This window comes from Podarcis filfolensis, assembly GCF_964270895.1.
Source record: "Podarcis filfolensis genome assembly, chromosome: 5".
Classification (NCBI taxonomy): Eukaryota; Metazoa; Chordata; class Lepidosauria; order Squamata; family Lacertidae; genus Podarcis; species Podarcis filfolensis.
The window spans coordinates 10,744,723-10,762,329 of record NC_139608.1 but is presented as its reverse complement, the minus strand read 5'-3'; the positions used below and the strand labels follow the sequence as shown (position 1 = coordinate 10,762,329).

At 44.0% G+C, this 17,607-nt stretch overlaps 2 protein-coding genes across 2 annotated transcripts; one reads left to right on the top strand and one right to left on the bottom strand.

Annotated features, from left to right (window-relative positions):
- Positions 1 to 4,133, bottom strand: LOC310762410 (uncharacterized protein). Its single transcript, XM_083613504.1, has 2 exons — positions 2,857 to 4,133; positions 1 to 69 (listed from the first exon to the last, which is right to left on the bottom strand). Exon 1 carries the CDS (start codon positions 4,050 to 4,052, stop codon positions 2,892 to 2,894), a length of 1,161 nt encoding a protein of 386 aa, XP_083469630.1. The 5' UTR covers positions 4,053 to 4,133; the 3' UTR covers positions 1 to 69; positions 2,857 to 2,891.
- Positions 4,134 to 6,393: 2,260 nt separating this feature from the next.
- Positions 6,394 to 16,787, top strand: ZNF639 (zinc finger protein 639). Its single transcript, XM_083613373.1, is given in 5 exon segments — positions 6,394 to 6,574; positions 13,899 to 13,967; positions 14,773 to 14,886; positions 14,889 to 14,980; positions 14,983 to 16,787. Coding segments are annotated over 4 exon segments (1,512 nt in total). The 5' UTR covers positions 6,394 to 6,574; positions 13,899 to 13,909; the 3' UTR covers positions 16,231 to 16,787.
- The last annotated feature ends 820 nt before the right edge of the window (positions 16,788 to 17,607 follow it).

The following is a 17,607-nucleotide window of genomic DNA, read 5'->3' as shown; positions in this document are numbered from 1 at the left end:
TTGGAGGGAATAATCTGAATTTTAAACGATGTTCCAGTGATGAATGAGATCTTGAGTATTACTGAAGAGCTGTAAATAAAAACAACATAATATGAAAATTTAAAGTAGGTGACTGCTAATTAATCTGAAAGTAACAAGCTTATTGTGAAACATTTCTACATGTCACATAGTAATGCATAGAGTTGCTGCATTTTTGGCTCCAATTTCCACCTACACCAGTGCTAACTAACATTTAGCAGCTGTGGAGACTGGTCCATTGAGGCATGTGGGCAACTGCCCCACCAACTACAGTCCAACCTAAGCCTGCCTTCCTTTCATCCAGTCCAGGAGGTACCACTGACTGTCAGCTTCCTTCTCCTTAACCTCAGTCCTACCATTGTAGACTTTAGCAGGGAGGAAGATGTGGGGTGAAACTAGAATTAGTTGCCTCTGGCTCCACCCAAGTCCCAATAGGACTAGCCACCATGACAATCAGACTCAACATCTATTTAGTGTCTTCTGTTTGTTAGGTGCTATATCAAGAGCCCTGCAAGCATGAGATGTGGATGAGACGGGTTTGAAAAAGAGGGCAGTGCCATTTCACAACTGTAGTAACTAGGAGGTTCCAACTGTTGGGGGCCAGTGGGTATATCTGGAATTCTGAGAAAGGTCCGTGGGTGCCCGTCACAAAATGGCTGTTTTGGGGTGTGTAGAAGAGGCTGAGCCAGTGCACACAGGAACTGAGTCAGAAGAGCAAGCTATCTCCTGCATTGTGGGTTTTAAGGGATATTGACTGTGACCTTTTGCAGGCACAGTAGGAGGTTCTGGTGGGCACCCTGATGTCTGTGGGTGCTGCGTTGTCAATCCCTGACTTTGAGGGACATGAAAAAGGCAATAGAAGATAAAAGATGGACCAGAGTGATTTAATTACAGGTCTTTTTCTTTCTTTTTTGAAGGATGGTCTTGTGGTGAGACTTGAAAGCAGCAGAGGAAGCTAGCCAGAACAACAGAATAGATTTAGAGGTGTGGCCATGGAAGAGTTAAAAGGGAATTGCAGAAGAATATGAATGATCTGAAAGGGGGGGGATAGCATAAGTGAAGAGAGAAATAAATGGCTATGCTGCTTTTTGGCCAAGAACTCTCAAACCACTGCCCTGCAATCTTGATGGTTAAGATTTTAATAATAACAATGTATGTGCATGGTTACATATAGGGGGTTAAGGGAGGGGTAGTACGTCTGGTGGAAGACACATTATGCTACTTCTGGGATAGTTTACTGCAGCCTGCACTCTCCTATCACCTGTGGCTTCTAGAAGCTGTCAGCATGTAACAGCAGCCACCTGAACAACAGATTGAGCAGACCCACAGCTCACCTGATCACCATCTTTGTCACTATAGTGAGATGCATTGTATTTCTATTTGAATTTTAATAAATGTGTCTAAATTTGTGTCTATGAATATAAATTAGCCTATGGAGATTTATGTCCTCTTTCTTTTTTGTAGGGTGAGATTTTCTCTCTTGGAAGATGCGTAAGTGGCCAACCTTTGTGGCTTATATTAGCCCATTTGTAAAACCAGGAAACGGTGATCACAACACACTGCCTTGGATTAAAGTGAAATGAGACTGCAGCATAGAAAGGGGCTCTCTGCAGAAGCAAGATTCTCCTGCCGTGGCTGTGATGCGATATGAGGCATGTTGTTTCAAAAAGCCCTTTGGCCTTGCATTGTTCTAGCATCAATGACCTAGGTATTACAAGTCTAAGTATGTAGATACAAGTGCAGTATAAGAATGTGTGCAGAATATTTGCCTATTACACGGAACAGCTTTAACAACTATGAGATGCTCTTAGTGGCCTTGCAGCTTCAAGTCTAGCAGCCAAAGCTGGACACTGATCTGACTTCAACACACACCTCCTGCCATTGTTGGCACCTGTCTGTCTTGAGAGACAATGGAGTGTGCCTCCGGGGGTGAAGTCAAACCACTGTGTTAGCAGCACTGAAGTGACTTCCCTGGGCACAAGCCTAGGCAGCCTGTATGGGGCTCCTGGGCTGCCAAAGATGACAACACTCCCATCTTGACCTCGCTGATGAGGTCCAAAGGAAAGCAGAGCAATATGTTTGGCACCAGCTTAGTTGTCGGAGGTGTACAAGATGCCATCTAACTTAGAAACTCAGCTCAGGATTTGTGTAGGGTTTACTCTTTAGCCTTTTCTTCTGAAGATATCCCGCAAGGCAGCAGAGGTTTAGGATCAAGAGTTTTGATTCTCCTAGATGGGCACCCTTCCCAGGTTGACTAGTCTCATCTGCCCCTCATTTCCCTCTACAGCATGAGCAGAAACCGCCATCTTGACCGTTGGACCAACTATGGATCTCATCCACCCAATCTGCCGGAAACTGTCTTCACATGCAGGGGAAGTCCCTAACTCACTTAGGGGTTGAGACCCATTAGCTACCCTCACTTGGTTTAGCGGGCCAGTTGAAGCCATTCCTGGGGTGTGGCTGCTGTTGCATGCTGGCAGCTTCTAGAAACCACAGGTGAGAGCTGAGTGGAGGGTGGGGGCCTAGTTGGACAAACTACCTCAGAAGGAGCATCATGTGTCCACCACCAGAGGTACTGCCCCTCCCCTAATGCTCCATACACTTCAACCAACATTCAGGGATGTGAAATCTAGGTAATGGTCAGGCAACCATCCAATTGCCTTGCGCTCATTGGTGAATTAATTAATTCCAACATGCTCTGCAACTATTCACATAATTGCTTCATCTCCTAGGCCCTGGACCAGTGAGGGGGAATGAAGAATCTGCTTCTGCTGTCCCCTTGCATCTAGATTCCAACTCATTCTAGTAGTCAGTGTTGCTCTGTTCCTTTAACCTTACCTGATGTGAGCAGAGTGTTCATCTGTGGTGCCAATTCAGAACTTTAGAGCTGCTCGTATTGCCTGGCATGCTGCTCTCTTCACCTCTAAAGCCCTCTCGGGCTGGCCTGACTGATAGACAGCCACCTGAACTTGAACTTCTGGCTCTGTCCCGTCCTGATCTAACAGTAAGTCGCAGCAGAAGAACCCATCTAACAAGCACCTCAGCCAGCGCCGTGCCCGGGCCTCTTGTTCTGCATCCAAACCCGGGTCGGGATCCACCTGCACAATGACCCCAACCAGAGCCACCGGGTTATAGTAGATGCAGTTCTTCAGCTTGTGCAGCATTTCGGCCAGTCGATCCAGTTGGTCCCACGACTTTAAGAAAGGGGCTCTGCACAGGAAGAAGATGAGCTGGGAGTAGATCCTTTCTTGTTGCCTGGAGCAGCCATTTTCAGTCAGGACCTGGGGTCTCTCGGGCCTTTGGCTGGCTGCTTGGTCGCAGCAGATCACCGAGCTCGTCACATGGAAAGCTGGGATTGGGAACTTTGCAAACACCTCCTGGCGGAAGGTCTCCACCACTGCCTGGCTTTGTAGCTCCCCAAGCAAGTGCACGTTGCCTCCCATCATAAACTGGAGAGTCACAAATTCCAGCTCCAGCTTTTCCTCGTGGGGAAGGTCTGACCTGGCAACAACAGCCAAGAGGTCCCTGACTAGTTTTAGACCTGCTTCTTGACCTTGGTTGTCCTGTTCTGCCATCTTCCCTTGCCCTCTTCCCGCTTGGTCTGTGATCTCTTCCCAGGATCTCCCAGCCTGCCTCAAGATCTTCCTATGGGTTCCTGTGGTCCACCCTCTGAATACATCTTGGCTTGCTCTAATTTGCTCAGTATTCCTTTTGGGGGCTTCTGTAGGCTGCTCTATATAATCTTCCTGCCCACCTTGAACCTGCTCCTTGATTTTTGGCCTGGCTCCTCCAGCCATAGCTGTGACACACTCATGATCCCTGCCAATCTCTTCTGGGATTTCTTGCAGCATAGCTCCATCCAGCTCAGTGCTCTCTTCCTGTGGTCCTCCTTCCTGTTCTAGAATATTTTCCTGTTCACTTTCCTCCAGCTCTGTGAATTGCTCCTGAAGTGTTCCATCCAGCTGCCTGATGTTCTCCTCAGCATCCCACTCTTGCTCTGTTACCTCCTCTTGTATTCCTTCCTCCTGCTCCATTCCCCTTAGCTTCCTTCCTCCCCCAGTTCATTTCCCCAGATCCTCCCAACTCTGCTTTCTTGTTGCCTAGTCCTTAGGCAACCTTGTGTCATAATACACATTGACCTGACTCATTCAACGCACATTAACATGTGTCACCCGCATTACTATCTCTTGAAGATAACTGCATGATAGTTTCAAAAATATGTTTTCAGACAGCGCATTTTCAGGACCTGTCTGAAAAGAAAGAAATTATGACCCAGTGTGATTGGAGATATCAAAATAAGCACAGGGTGTTTACTCCCATTGGTTGTTCTAGTTGGTTGTGTAAAAGACAGTGGGGGACTTGGGGCTTTAAAATTTCAGCTCTGTGGGACACTAAAATTTGGCATCGCCAGCCTCTTCCTACATTCTACAGCATTCTACAGCACTGTTGTGGTGCCCCCTGCAGTGCGGTACCCAGTGCAGCCAAACTGGTCGCGCTACCCTAAAACCGCCTCTGTAAAATATGAAGTCCTAGTAGAGGATAGAGAAATGGCTATTAATGTATTGACAGCTGCCCATATTACAACCTGTCATAATTGGGGGAAAGATAAGGTCCCCAACAATGTAAGACTGGGTGATCAAAACCTGGGAAATAGCAAAGTTTGTTTGTTTGTTGCATTTGCCCAAAAAGGCTCCCAGAGTGACTTACAGTCCAACACGGCCAAAGTGGAAAGAGGAAAATCTAGAGTTGGGCACCAATTTCTATACTGTTGTTCCTATATTGACCAGCTGACACAGTTCTAAGACAGGAGGTGCATGATGGAGCTGGATCTACAACAAAGCTGGTGAAATGAGGCCGGCTTCTTATCTCTCTCATTTAATCCGATGGAACGGCTGCCCCCAGGTAACAGTTGAGGGGAGAGAAGGCTTGAGGGAAGTCTGTCACCGCACAGCTGATGGAGTGAGCTCTGCTTTTCAGCTCTCCCACTGCTGGAATTTTAAATATAGGCAACAACCATTTTGCGTGGGGTTTATGTTCCTGACTACCCCTACCCCCACGGGTTTGCAGAGCATGCATAAGTCTGCTCCACCCTGCCCCTTTTTCCAAGTTGCTGTGATGTGCGCATGTGCAGTCGAACACATATTGGACAAGCGTAAGACGGTCGTTGCCTGTATGATAAAATTACAGGAACCTCATCAGAGTATGAGAAGAGCGGTAATGTATTACAGTAGTTGATTTATGGAAAAGTGGAATATGTTCAAAACACATTGGTGCAACATAGTACAGGAAAATGCAAACATACAGGTGCTCAGGCATGTTGTCAATCACTTTTTAAAAAATATATAAATACACTGATTGGATAAAACAGCAATATTGGAACATATTTGCACTTCTCATCAGATTAAAAAAAAACTTAAAATAAGCATCATTTAAATAAGTAAACATTGATAAAATTAAAACTATATAGTTTATTTATAGAGTGGAGGGTGCTCGTGTAATCTCACTGTATACAAGTTGTACAAGTGACAATAAAGTATTTCAATATAGCTATACAGAACTCGCTCATACCTTTTCATTTTCAGCACGCGGGCAAAACAGGAACAAAACAGTTAAATGCTTAAAACGAATGCGATTAAATATCACAGTTAACCCCGCGTGCTGAAAATGAAAGCGTATAGGCGAGTTCGCATACAGGTGTGAAGAGGGGGGCAAGGAACGTCACCCGCCCTTTCCCCATTTATCAGAATGAGGTGGCGAGAGTCCAGGCAGGTGCCTAGAATGGACTGTACCACTTCGGACCGCATCTGGGGTGAGGATTTAAAAAAAAAATCTGCAAAAGAAACAACAACAGAGAAACGCAAAAACCCTCCCGCCTCCTGAAGCAAGCGCCTATTTTCACCTGCAAAGAGTTGCTGTCGACACAGAGGCGGAGCCCCACTAACCCCCGGCATCCTAGGACACACACCCCTGCCTGGGTGTGTTAGATCGGCCGGTCTTACCGCGAGGCCCTCAGGGGTCGGGGAGGCGCTGCGTCGACGCCCGCATGCGCCCAGCTGCGTCGGGGGCGGGGCAACACGGCGCGCGCGCGCCTCTCCTCCCTCCCCTCCCCATCTTCCGTTGCGGCGGCGGCGTCGCGTGTGTGAGGCGCCGCTTGCGGCCTGCTGCTGAAGGTGAGTCCTGTGGCGGGGAAGGCGTGAGGTAGGTGTGGGGAGGGAAGGAAGATTCGGCCTCCTTTTTTCTCCAAACGTCCTCCTGCCACTGGAAGGGGGAGAAGGGAAGAAGGAAATCCCGCTATTTTTTATTATTATTATTATTATTATTATTATTATTATTATTCGTGGCGCCCCCCCACCCGCCGCAAACTCTGAGGCAACTCGGGCGCCTTAATTCTCTTCAGCTTTGTGGGGTTATAGGAGGCTCGCTAGCACCACACACGCACCGTAATCATCATCATCATCATCTGCAGGGTAGACTCAGGCTTGATTACGTCCAGACCCGTTTATTATCTCTTGTCAGAGGATCCATCTCGTTACGAACGCGCCTCTCACCTTCTGAGGTGGGTAGCCAGTTATGGGGGGGGGGAGCGGAGAGAGAGGGAGGGAGCAACGTGTGTCTTTATGTAAAACCGGCATAAAAGGTAAAGGGTAAAGGCACCCCTGACCACTAGGTCCAGTCGTGACCAACTCGGGGGGCACAACGCTCATCTCGCTTTATTGGCCAAGGGATCCGATGTACAGATTCCGGGTCATGTGGCCAGCATGACTAAGCCGCTTCTGGCGAACCAGAGCAGCGCACGGAAACGCCGTTTACCTTCCCGCCAGAGTGGTACCTATTTATCTACTTGCACTTTGAGGTGCTTTCGAACTGCTAGGTTGGCAGGAGCAGGGACTGAGCAACGGAAGCTCACCCCGTCGCGGGGATTCGAACTGCCGACCTTCTGATCGGCAAGTCCTAGGCTCTGTGGTTTAATCCACAGCGCCACCCGCGTCCCTTGAAACCGCATAGGAACCCAGTTAATCGATGAATGGTAAATGGCAGCCGCGCGCAAGGCATCCTGATTCATTCCTGTGCGCTTTATGTGCCCGGGAGCGGACTTAGAGAACCGCCCCAGCGGAGCTTCCACATCCGATTCGGCGGGTTGCGAGGAGGCGGGCGCAACTCGTGACCGTGTAAAAAACACAAACGTAGGATGGGGCGCCTGGAGGGACAACGTGGTTTGAAAGCAGCGGGGATGGGACTTGCGGGTTTGCTGTTTTTAGGGGTGGTGATTCAATGAGGCTGGGCTTCTATAGCATTCAGTTGGGCTCCTTGGAAGGATGGAAGGATCACAAATTATTATCTAGAGTCAGGAGTGGTCCTTGAGGTTGGCAACTCCTGTGAAGAAAGATTGCAGCGTTTGGACCATTGTAGTTTAGAGAAAGGGCGAGGGGGAAGCAACATGAAAGAAGTTTATAAAATTATGTGTGGCGTGGAGAAAGTGGACAGAGAAAGGTTTATCTTCCTCTCTCATAACACTAAAACTTGTGGACAGCCAATATAGCTGAATGTTGGGAGATTTAGGACACATTAAAAAAAGTACTTCCTCAGACTATGAAACTTGCTTTCCCAAGAATGGCTTTAAGAAGCCACCCATTAGCCAGGGTGGCTGTGCTCTCCTGGCACAGTTGGAGGTAGCAATGCTTCTGAATATCAGTTGCTGGAAACCAGGGGAGGGGAGAGTGCTCATGTCGTGCTATCTGGTTGGCCGCTGTGAGAACAGGATGCTGGACTAGATAGGCTGTTGATCTGATCCAGCAGGCTGCTCTTATGTGTTGAACCCACTTGTGCTAAGGAGAAGGAAAGAGGCAGGTGAGAGGATCTGCTTTTTATCTCACTACTCATCATTTCTGCAGTCTACACACTTCTTAAGGCAGGGATGTACGCTCCCCTTGTGTGTGTTTGTGGTGTGTGTGTGTAAGTGTAAGAGGAGGCTTTCAAAGGGTGGAGAGCTGGTTGTTTTCCTTTATTATACCCATTCCTGGTAGAAATATCCCATGTGAGAAGACCTGTTTTCTGGGATTTGGGATAGGTTTATTTGGAATAATGAAAGGGCACCCATTCTAGAATCTTTTGGTTCCTTGTAACACTTGCAGGGGGATTTTTGTGAAGCATATATGTCCTCAAAGCATATTAGGTGGTACTGACACGGAGAAAACAACTGTATCTTTTCAGATATCAAGTCATGATATCTTTTAAAAAATGCTCCCTGCAAGTAGATATTTAGTTCACTGTGCTAAAACACTTATCCTTGATTTATATTTTACTTGACAGGAGACTTTTATTTTGAGAAACATTTTTTAAAAATAGTTCCCCTCTAGTATTTGAGATGGAATACTCCATTCCATTTCCTGGGATTCTAACAACCTCATTCTGCTTAATGTGTTGTCCAGATGTGAAGGTATTGATAGCAGTGTTCAAAACTCCCATTGTTTTAGCACATTTTGCGATGCAATTTCATTAGCATGAGCAGTTTCTGAGCTCTGGGTGCTTTACTGTGCCTAGGATTTCAGATTAAAACTGCAGAGTGGAAGGAAAGGATGACCTTTTTCCTCCTCCCCACTTCCAGCTACTCTCAGAAGACTGGAGAAGAGACCCTCTTAAGAATATTAGTGGGTGGGTAGGGGAAAGTCTAGACCATGCAAAATCAAACAAAATATTTTAGCTGAAGTTCATTCATTTTCAGCTTTGTATTCTTGCTATTAAAAAGTGTGCCTAGACATTCTGTTGTTGCTCCCGTAACCTGGGTTTAAGGTGCCATTTATTTCCTAGTTTTCATATCGCAGTTTCTAACGCTGATTGATAGGGAGGGCAATAGTCACACATCCTCCAAAACTGCTCCCCTCCACTGAGAGGGAGCTTTTGGCAAATGGGAGGAAAACCTGTCAGTCATATTTACAAGTTCCATTGAAATACAGTGGTACCTCTGGTTACAGACACTTCAGGTTACAGACTCCGCTAACCCAGAAATAGTACCTTGGGTTAAGAACTTTGCTTCAGGATGAGAACAGAAATCGCACAGCGGTGGCAGAAGGCTCCATTAGCTAAAGTGGTACCTCAGGTTAAGAACAGTTTCAGGTTAAGAACAGAGTTCCAGAACGAATTAAGTTGTTAACCCGAGGTACCACTGTATAGCATATGGAAATATATCTGTTTTGGGAAAGAAACTAAAAGTGCAATCCTCAGGAGGAAGTGCTGTTCTTATTTTCTGTTTTCTTAATTGTTTATATTTCTCATACAATCAATCTCATTCCCATTCTTATTAAATACTGGTGATCTGTCATTTTTAGGTCTGGTTCACACATCAGACTAAGTCAAACCATGGCTTAATATGAATGCATGAGCTCCCAGAGAGAAGAGCCACTCCTCCCCAGTTGTTTCACTGCTGCACTGAGCTAAACCATCATTTGGACTAGATGATCCTTGGGGTCCCTGCCAACACTACAATTATATGAATTAAACTCCTTTTTGGATTTAAACATAATATTCTTAACAACAAATGCAAAAGAAAGATCAGGAAAAGCAAAATAATTTTTCACTTGACTGATTCACTACTTGTCTGATATGTGTGCATCTTGCCATTAAATTTTCAACAGGTTTCCAAAAAAAAAGTTCACAAGATATTAAAACAGTGGCTTGCTCTAATTTAAATAATTCAGTAGTGGCATTTATGAGTATGTATTTAATGTGATCAACATGCCCTTACAACCTACTGTTCATGGAGGGGGGCACGAAATCCAAGTTCAGTCAGCCATTAAGTAGATGAAAAATCTTTTGCATAGACCTATTTGGTTGGCACACATTATTCTTAAATCGGTATTTTAATTGAGTGCTATTGAAGTCGTAGGAGAGGTACAAGCTGGAAGGAATGGAAAGATAGCCAGAGTACAAAGATTTGCCCATTTTCACATACTGCTTACATAGTTTCGAATTTATCTTCTCAACAATGACTGTTGCTCTGTGATGAAAACTTGTGCTTTTAAAGATAAAACTGAATTTTCTGAAATTCAGATTGTGGGACAAAGGAGTCTTGGCCTAACTCTTGCGGTAGGCCCTGATCCCTGAACTTGGTGACCTAGGACCCTTTTGAAGAACACTCTCCTTCATTTCTCTCTAGGCAACAGGACAGAGAGCTCTTACAGAGATGCTGTGCTCCAGAATGCATCCCTTGCTTTCAAGTGAATAATCTCCAGCTGACTGGTTATTTCTGGGTTCGCCAGAGGCAACACTCTCGCAACTCTATTGTCTCACGGAAATTATTCCAGTCAGCCAAAGGTCAGACATTTGAGCTGGAATGGTGCATGAGGCCATATGGGTCAACTAGTACTTGATCAGGAAGGCTGTGTTTATAAGCAGTTTCAGAGTACATTGAGTATATTGGGAAAGATCCAGGAATATGTAGGTTGTTTTTCTCCAGGGACAGCCCCTAGTGAGCATTGCAATCCAGATGTACATGCTACAACCCACCCACCCCTTTTGCTGATCCAGTGCTGCACTGTGTCAGCATTGTCAATTGGTGAGGAGCCAGTGCAGGTGTAAATATTGCATATCTCTACAGCAACACGAGTTTTCAAACTTAATCCCCAAATTAATTTTGTCTAGTTCTAGTTCTCCCCTTGATTAATGCCTTATGCTAATGACTAATGTAAATATGATTATAGCAGAAGTTCAGGGAACAATACTTTGGGTGGAGCAATCCCACATTTCATAAAATACATATTATTGACTACATTGGCTTAAGAGTTACTGCAGTTAGACACATCAAGATATGCTTTCTGTTTTCAATTTTTAAAAATGTTGAATAGTGCACACTTGGTTATTTAGGACTTCAGGCATGGTAAAGTCAAGAGCAGGATTAGTAATTGGAAAATCCTACTACTACTGACTTCCCTCAGACCACCTAGTCACATATTGGCAGGGGTGATATTTAAAACAGGCACTTTGTGAATCACTTGATCTCCTAGTTACTATACAATACCAGCTTGCATGTCACATAAGAGATAATCTCTGTGATTGAACAGAAATTCCCTGTTGAAAATATTTCCATCTTCGAGAATATCCTAATTTGACTCTTGGCTCTTTTTGTGAACTATGTTGTGCTCAGCTGCTGTTGAAGTTGTTCTCCAGCGAACTTACACCCATTCACAAAGTGCCCTGGTAACATTTCTCATTTGTGAACTGGGAATGTGAAATGCATTTTTTTCTGCTGTAAGGACGATCAGCTTCAGAGAAACTCAGTTTCTAAGAAACTGATTTAAAACTGACCTATGTCAGGACAGACAGGGGAAGTGTGTCCTTGTTATTTCTCCCTTGCTTCTCAGCAACTTTTGATACCATTGACCATGGTATCCTTCTGGATCAGTTGTCCAGGTTAGGGGTGGGTGGCACCGCTTTGCAGTGGTTCCTGTTCTACTTGGATGGCCGTGATGCTGCAGGAGTGCTCTTCTGCCCCATGATGCCTTCATTGTGGGGTTTCTCAGGGTTTGATTTTATTCCCCATGCTTTTTAACATCTGCATGAAATCACTAAGTGAGATCATCTAGAGTTTTGGAGCATATTGTCAGCAATATGCTGCTGAGACACAGCTCTGATTCTCCTTTACATCTGCAGGTGTGGCAGTGAATGTACTGAACTGATGTCTTGCCTCCGTAATGGACTGGATGAGAGCCAATAAACGGGAGCTCAATCCAGATAAGACTGAGGCACTGTTAGTGTGTTCTCTGGATCAGATGGATGGGAAATGGCTTGCTATTGATGTGGTTCACTTCCTCTGAAGGAGCAAGTCCACAGCTTAGGGGTGCTTCTGGATCCGTTGCTGTCGCTTGAGGCTCAGGTAGCCTCTGTGGCCCAGCTGTGCCCCTATCTGGTCTGGGATAGCCTGACTTCTGTCATTTATGCTCTGGTAACCTCTAGGCTAGATTACTGCAACATGTTATATATAATGTGCCTCTGAAGACAGTTCAGAATCTTCAGCTGGTGCAGAAGTGGCTGCTGATTAATAAACAGTGGCTGCTGGTTATTTTTCAGGCCCAGTTCAAAGTGCTGACTTTGACTTATAATTTCTATAGTGTTAAACAGCTCTGGACCATAATAATTCAAGGACCACCTCTCCTCTAACCCAGACCCTGCAATCACAATCTGAGGTCCTTCTTCATGTGCTTCCTCCACAGAGGATGACACCATGAGAACAGCCCTTTTCTGTGGTGGCCCCCCGCGTGTGGAATGCTTTCCCCAGGGAGGCTCTCCAGACCCATCTGTAACGTGACATGCCTGCAACTCGAAGTGCTGTGTTTGCGCAGGCGCACAGCGTTATTTGGCGCTTATGCCACAATTTAGCGCTTCTGCGCAGGCGTGAGCAGCGAAACCCGGAAGTAACCCGTTCCAGTACTTCTGGGTTGCCGCGGGACGTAACGCAAAAAGACACAACATGAAGCAGACGCAACACGAGGTATAACTGTATCTGAAAGGCCAGAGGTTACCCACTCCTGGTGTGTATTATACAAGGGAGCACCTCTTCTTTAAATCTCTGCCTATGTGACTGATTAATATCTCAAAGCAAGGAGATCCTAGTCCTCAAATTGTTGTTAATTCATTCATTCATCTCCTCCCACATGTGTCTCAAGGTAATTTACAAACAGATCATAAGAATAGTTTGTGCTTTGCATAGTTACTCTAATCTGACTAGGTTTCTTTTGATGCTTGATTTATTTCTTCCTTCAGATGTTTCCTCGGTTGTAAGAAGTTGTGTAGTTCTTCAGCTTCTAATGAAGAGTTTGTCTACTAATTTGGAAGACTCAGTTCTTTTCCTCACATTTTATTATGTAAACCCAGGGAGGAACATATCTAATATCTAATTAAGTCCAATTTGAAAATAATACAATAATAGACCCTTGGTTGTAAAATGTCATTCAGCAGTTTATCAAAGGGGGAAATGGTGAGAGAACTGCCTCATCTTTTTCTGTCCAGTCATATCACTTTCGATTTTCCAAAAGTGAGATTAAAATTGTTTGACGGTGCAGTGAAAGTTTCATTTCTTTTCCTTCAGGGGAGGGCAGCATCAATGACAAACATACATTTTGACTAGCTACAAAGCTAGGCAAAATGTGTTGGTTCCTGAGAAAGGAAATCCTTCAACAGCAAAGCAGCCACAGTGGATTCATATCTATGTTCCCCTGTTGTTCTTCTGAGTTTGATACATAAATAGTATCCTCACTGTTTTCAAATAGCACAGTAAGTGCTGCTGGCCCAAGATCTCTCAGTCTGGTTTCAGGCAATTTCCCCCTCACACTGCAGTTGTGTGCAACACAGCCCACACGGTTCAGGAGGGCCTAACCCTATGGAGAGTGTTTTTTCAAGGGAGGAAGAGAAAAGAAAGATTGGTTATTCAAGTTGCCTTGCTTGTGCAACTAGTGGATAGAACCCTTTATTTTCATTGCTAAGCTAAACTATACTAATGCCCAGTTTGGGCACCTACATATAATAAAGGCATGCAAAAGGAATACCCAACAGTGCAGATAAATTACATTAAAAAATTAATTGCAGCAACACAAACCATCACAAGCTAATCTAAATAGATGGGCCTTTTATCCTGAAAAATCCTGTTGTGACTGACAGGAGTCACAAGTCTTCCCGTGGCACACAATCTCCAGTTTGTGGAATGATTTGTTACTTAGAGCCTTAAGACTTGGCAAATATCATCTTGCTGATCACATTGATGCAAAGCAGGGGTGGTTAAATTATTGACTTGTGTTGTGCATATAGATCTTCCCATCTAACTAACTGTAAAGGAGCTTCAACAAGTTTATCGTTTTTCTTTCTGTTCTTTTTTATTTCAATTTGTTTAGACTGAAGCAAAATGAATGAACATCCAAAGAAGAGGAAAAGGAAGACTCTACACCCCTCACGCTATTCAGGTAGATCATATGTTTACCTATTTCATTTACAGAAGGCTATTAGTTACCTTGTGAACAAAGCTGGTAAACAGTCACAAGATATATTTTGAAATGGGTGGGTAAACATTAGTTTATTTTTCAAAACTAAGCATGAACTAGGACATATATCTTTGCCTATTCCTGTTTAATTAAAATGTACCGGTTTATTGAATCTGCAAAACATGTCTTTATGCATATAATATATGTAGTTATAATGTACGTTCAGTATAAAAGCAGCAAACCTTTATGGTTCTCGATTACAGTATGACTGAAATAGAAGTTTGTCCAGGAACTACAGTGTTGTGTACAACACACAGTAATGCTCATTGGTGTCTGAAGTAGCACCACTGCTGTCACCATAGTATCAAATAAGGAGCAAAAGGATTTCTGTACGCTTTGTTAGCATTGTTGCGTCTAAGAGAAATATGCTAAATAATAATTTGTTGTCTAGGCTATTCTGAGAAAAGGCAAAGTGATGGGATTGAGGAGTCAGAGCCCTCTGTCCTATAAAGCCATAACTGCCACTGAAATACCATCCATTTACAGTATTTCTGGATTCCTTTGTTAACCTTGTTAATTTATTTACTGCAGGGAATTGAGCATAAGAACACAATGTCCTTGATACTGTCATAATTTGGAAATAAACATTGCTATATAAGTTCTAAATACTATTTTCAGCATTGGTCATCAGTGCAAAGTATATCAGTTGTAGTTTCTGTACATTGCATCAGAAAGCAGCAAAAAAAGTGTGTCAAGCTAACACTTGCCTTTCCTTCTAACTGTCTAGATTCTTCAGGCGTTCCAAAATACATAGACAATAGTGGCATATTTTCAGACCACTGCTACAGTGTGTGTTCTATGAAACAGCTAGACTTGAAGGTTTCTGATAATCGAGGTAAGGTTTAGCATCTTGCTTTTTAATTCACATATGTGATCTCCTTATCCATAACTCAGTAGAACTTGGATTGGTTCTAAAAACTAATATTTCTATCCATTGTACTTTGATACATTTTTGTCAGGCACATTAAAATGGCAAAAGAAAAAACCTGCGCATCTGATTTTCATCTTGCATATCTTTTATTCCCTTTTTGCAGATAAACCTGCCAATAATGGGATTTTTAAGGACACATGTGAGTCTCCTATCTTCAATGACAGCTTAACTGAAGAGGAGAAACCATTGGATATTCAGACTGTAGAAATTTCTACTACTGAAGTCCAGGCTGTTGAAGTTCATGACATAGAAACTCAGACTATTTCCCCTGAGAAGCTTGAAGCGGAGGAAACAGAGGAAATCCCAGTTGAAAGCTGCAAAGTACTTGAGAAAAATCCTCCCTTGAATGTCACCATTCAGCCAAAATGGCCTCTCTTACGGGCCAACAGCAGTGGCTTATACAAATGTGAGCGCTGCGCATTTAACAGCAAGTACTTTTCAGATTTGAAGCAGCATCTTGTCCTGAAGCACAAGGCATGTCCTGAGGGCAACATCTGCCGGGTATGTAAAGAAACGTTCTCCTCTAAAAAAGTGCTTATTGAACACTTAAAAATCCACGAGGAAGATCCCTACATTTGCAAATACTGTGACTACAAAACAGTAATGTTTGAGAACTTGAGCCAGCATATAGCAGACACACACTTCAGCGACCACCTTTACTGGTGTGAGCAATGCGACGTCCAGTTCTCCTCCAGCAGTGAGTTGTATCTCCATTTCCAGGAGCACAGCTGTGATGAACAGTACCTGTGCCAGTTTTGTGAGCATGAGACGAGTGACCCCGAGGACTTGCACAGCCATGTGGTGAATGAGCATGCAGGCCGGCTGATTGAACTGAGCGACAGCTACCACAGCAGGCAGCAGCAAGGCCAGTACAGCCTGGTCAACAAAATCAGCTTTGACAAATGCAAGAACTTCTTTGTGTGCCAAGTATGTGGCTTCCGCAGCAGGCTTCATACCAATGTCAACCGGCATGTGGCAATTGAGCACACCAAAATATTCCCCCATGTTTGTGATGACTGCGGGAAGGGCTTTTCAGGCATGCTGGAATATTGCAAACATTTGAACACTCACATGTCGGAAGGGATTTATTTGTGTCAATATTGTGAATATTCGACAGGGCAGATTGGAGACCTCAAAATTCACTTGGACTTCAGGCATTCGGCTGAATTGCCTCACAAGTGCACTGATTGCTTGATGAGATTTGGAAACGAAAAAGACCTTTTAAGCCATCTTCAAATTCATGAAATTGCTTGATTGTTGTTGTTGTTGTTGTTGTGTGTGTCCCTGTGTCAGAATCTAGCTCAGAATATTAGAATTTAAACATGTTTTCCACATATACTATCCTTGAGTGAACTTCAAAGGAATCTACTCCTATGTCACTAGGAAAGAATCACTATAGGCAGAGGCCTACTTGTGATGTAGCCCTACTTGTGTTCAGTAATAAATCCTGGCTCTAATGGAAACCAGGGCTTTGAACTCGCAGCCCTGTAGGGTGAGCTGGCTGCAGACCCAACCCACCAGCTTTCTTTACACACACTATGCAGATTGTTCAAGAAATGTTTGGTGAATTTTCAAGCAGTGCAATCAATGACTTCGTCTCTGCATTTTTGGGTTTCCTGATCAGGATTTCTGCAGGTAGAAAATAAGCACATCAGTGAAAACAGCTGTTGGGGTGGGAGGGAGAAGTTGTGTGTGTCAGTGAACCTGTTAATGCATAATAGCATGTGCAGTTGGTGTATGAAGATAACATAGTATAAAGTTGTTTTGTACCTATTGGGGGGGGAACAAAAATAAATACTCAGATATGTGTATGTAATTTGTGTTCTGTACTATTATCATCAGCAGGTAGAGATGTGTAGATCCACGAAAAGTTCCACTTTGTGAGCAGAGACTGTTATTTATATTACTGAAAAACTGTCCCTTAAAATCTGGCATGGGGAAGATTTAAGGTGATAGCATGAATATCTACCAATATCTAGAGGGGGTTCTATTCATAACAGTATAGGCATTAAGTGGCAATATCTGTGTTTGAGCCAAAGTGGTCTCACATTGAGATCAGGAGAAAATGTAGAAGTACTGAAGTTGAGAGCTGACTTGAATGTTTGCTCTTGTTCTGGACACTATGTAGATGTCAGTAAGTTGGAAAAACAGCTTCTACGCAAGTCCTCCATTTGCCACTTTCATGTTTCATCTCCGTGTTCTGCTACCATCACTCCCAAGTGAGAGTCATACACAGATGGCTGAGTGTGTCTCGTACCAGTGGAGTGGGATAGCAGATTTTCCAGTGCTTTATTTTTCTGTGGAAAACCTGTTCCATGCCACTTGCAAATAAATATTAGGTAAGCCCCAGTACAGTGCAGTGGAGGGGAAGTTGTTCTGTCGGGCAGGTAGAAAGATTTGCACTGATGGAACGATCTCCTTAGCACTAATTTAAATATGACCCAATATACAACTACAGGCTGTCCGAAAGCCTCTATAAATACATAACATGGTAAAAAGGACTATAAAACTGAATTCTGCTCTGAGTAGACCCATTAAAATTAATGGACATTAGTGAAGCCCTCGAGTGTACTGAGTTTGACTAATGTTGGATGCAACCTAAAACAACCATCTTAAAAGCCATCACAGTAG

What these genes read in the sequence shown, in the direction of transcription:
- LOC310762410 (XM_083613504.1), bottom strand. Translation starts at nt 4,052, where the DNA reads ATGGAGCAGGAGGAAGGAATACAAGAGGAGGTAACAGAGCAAGAGTGG.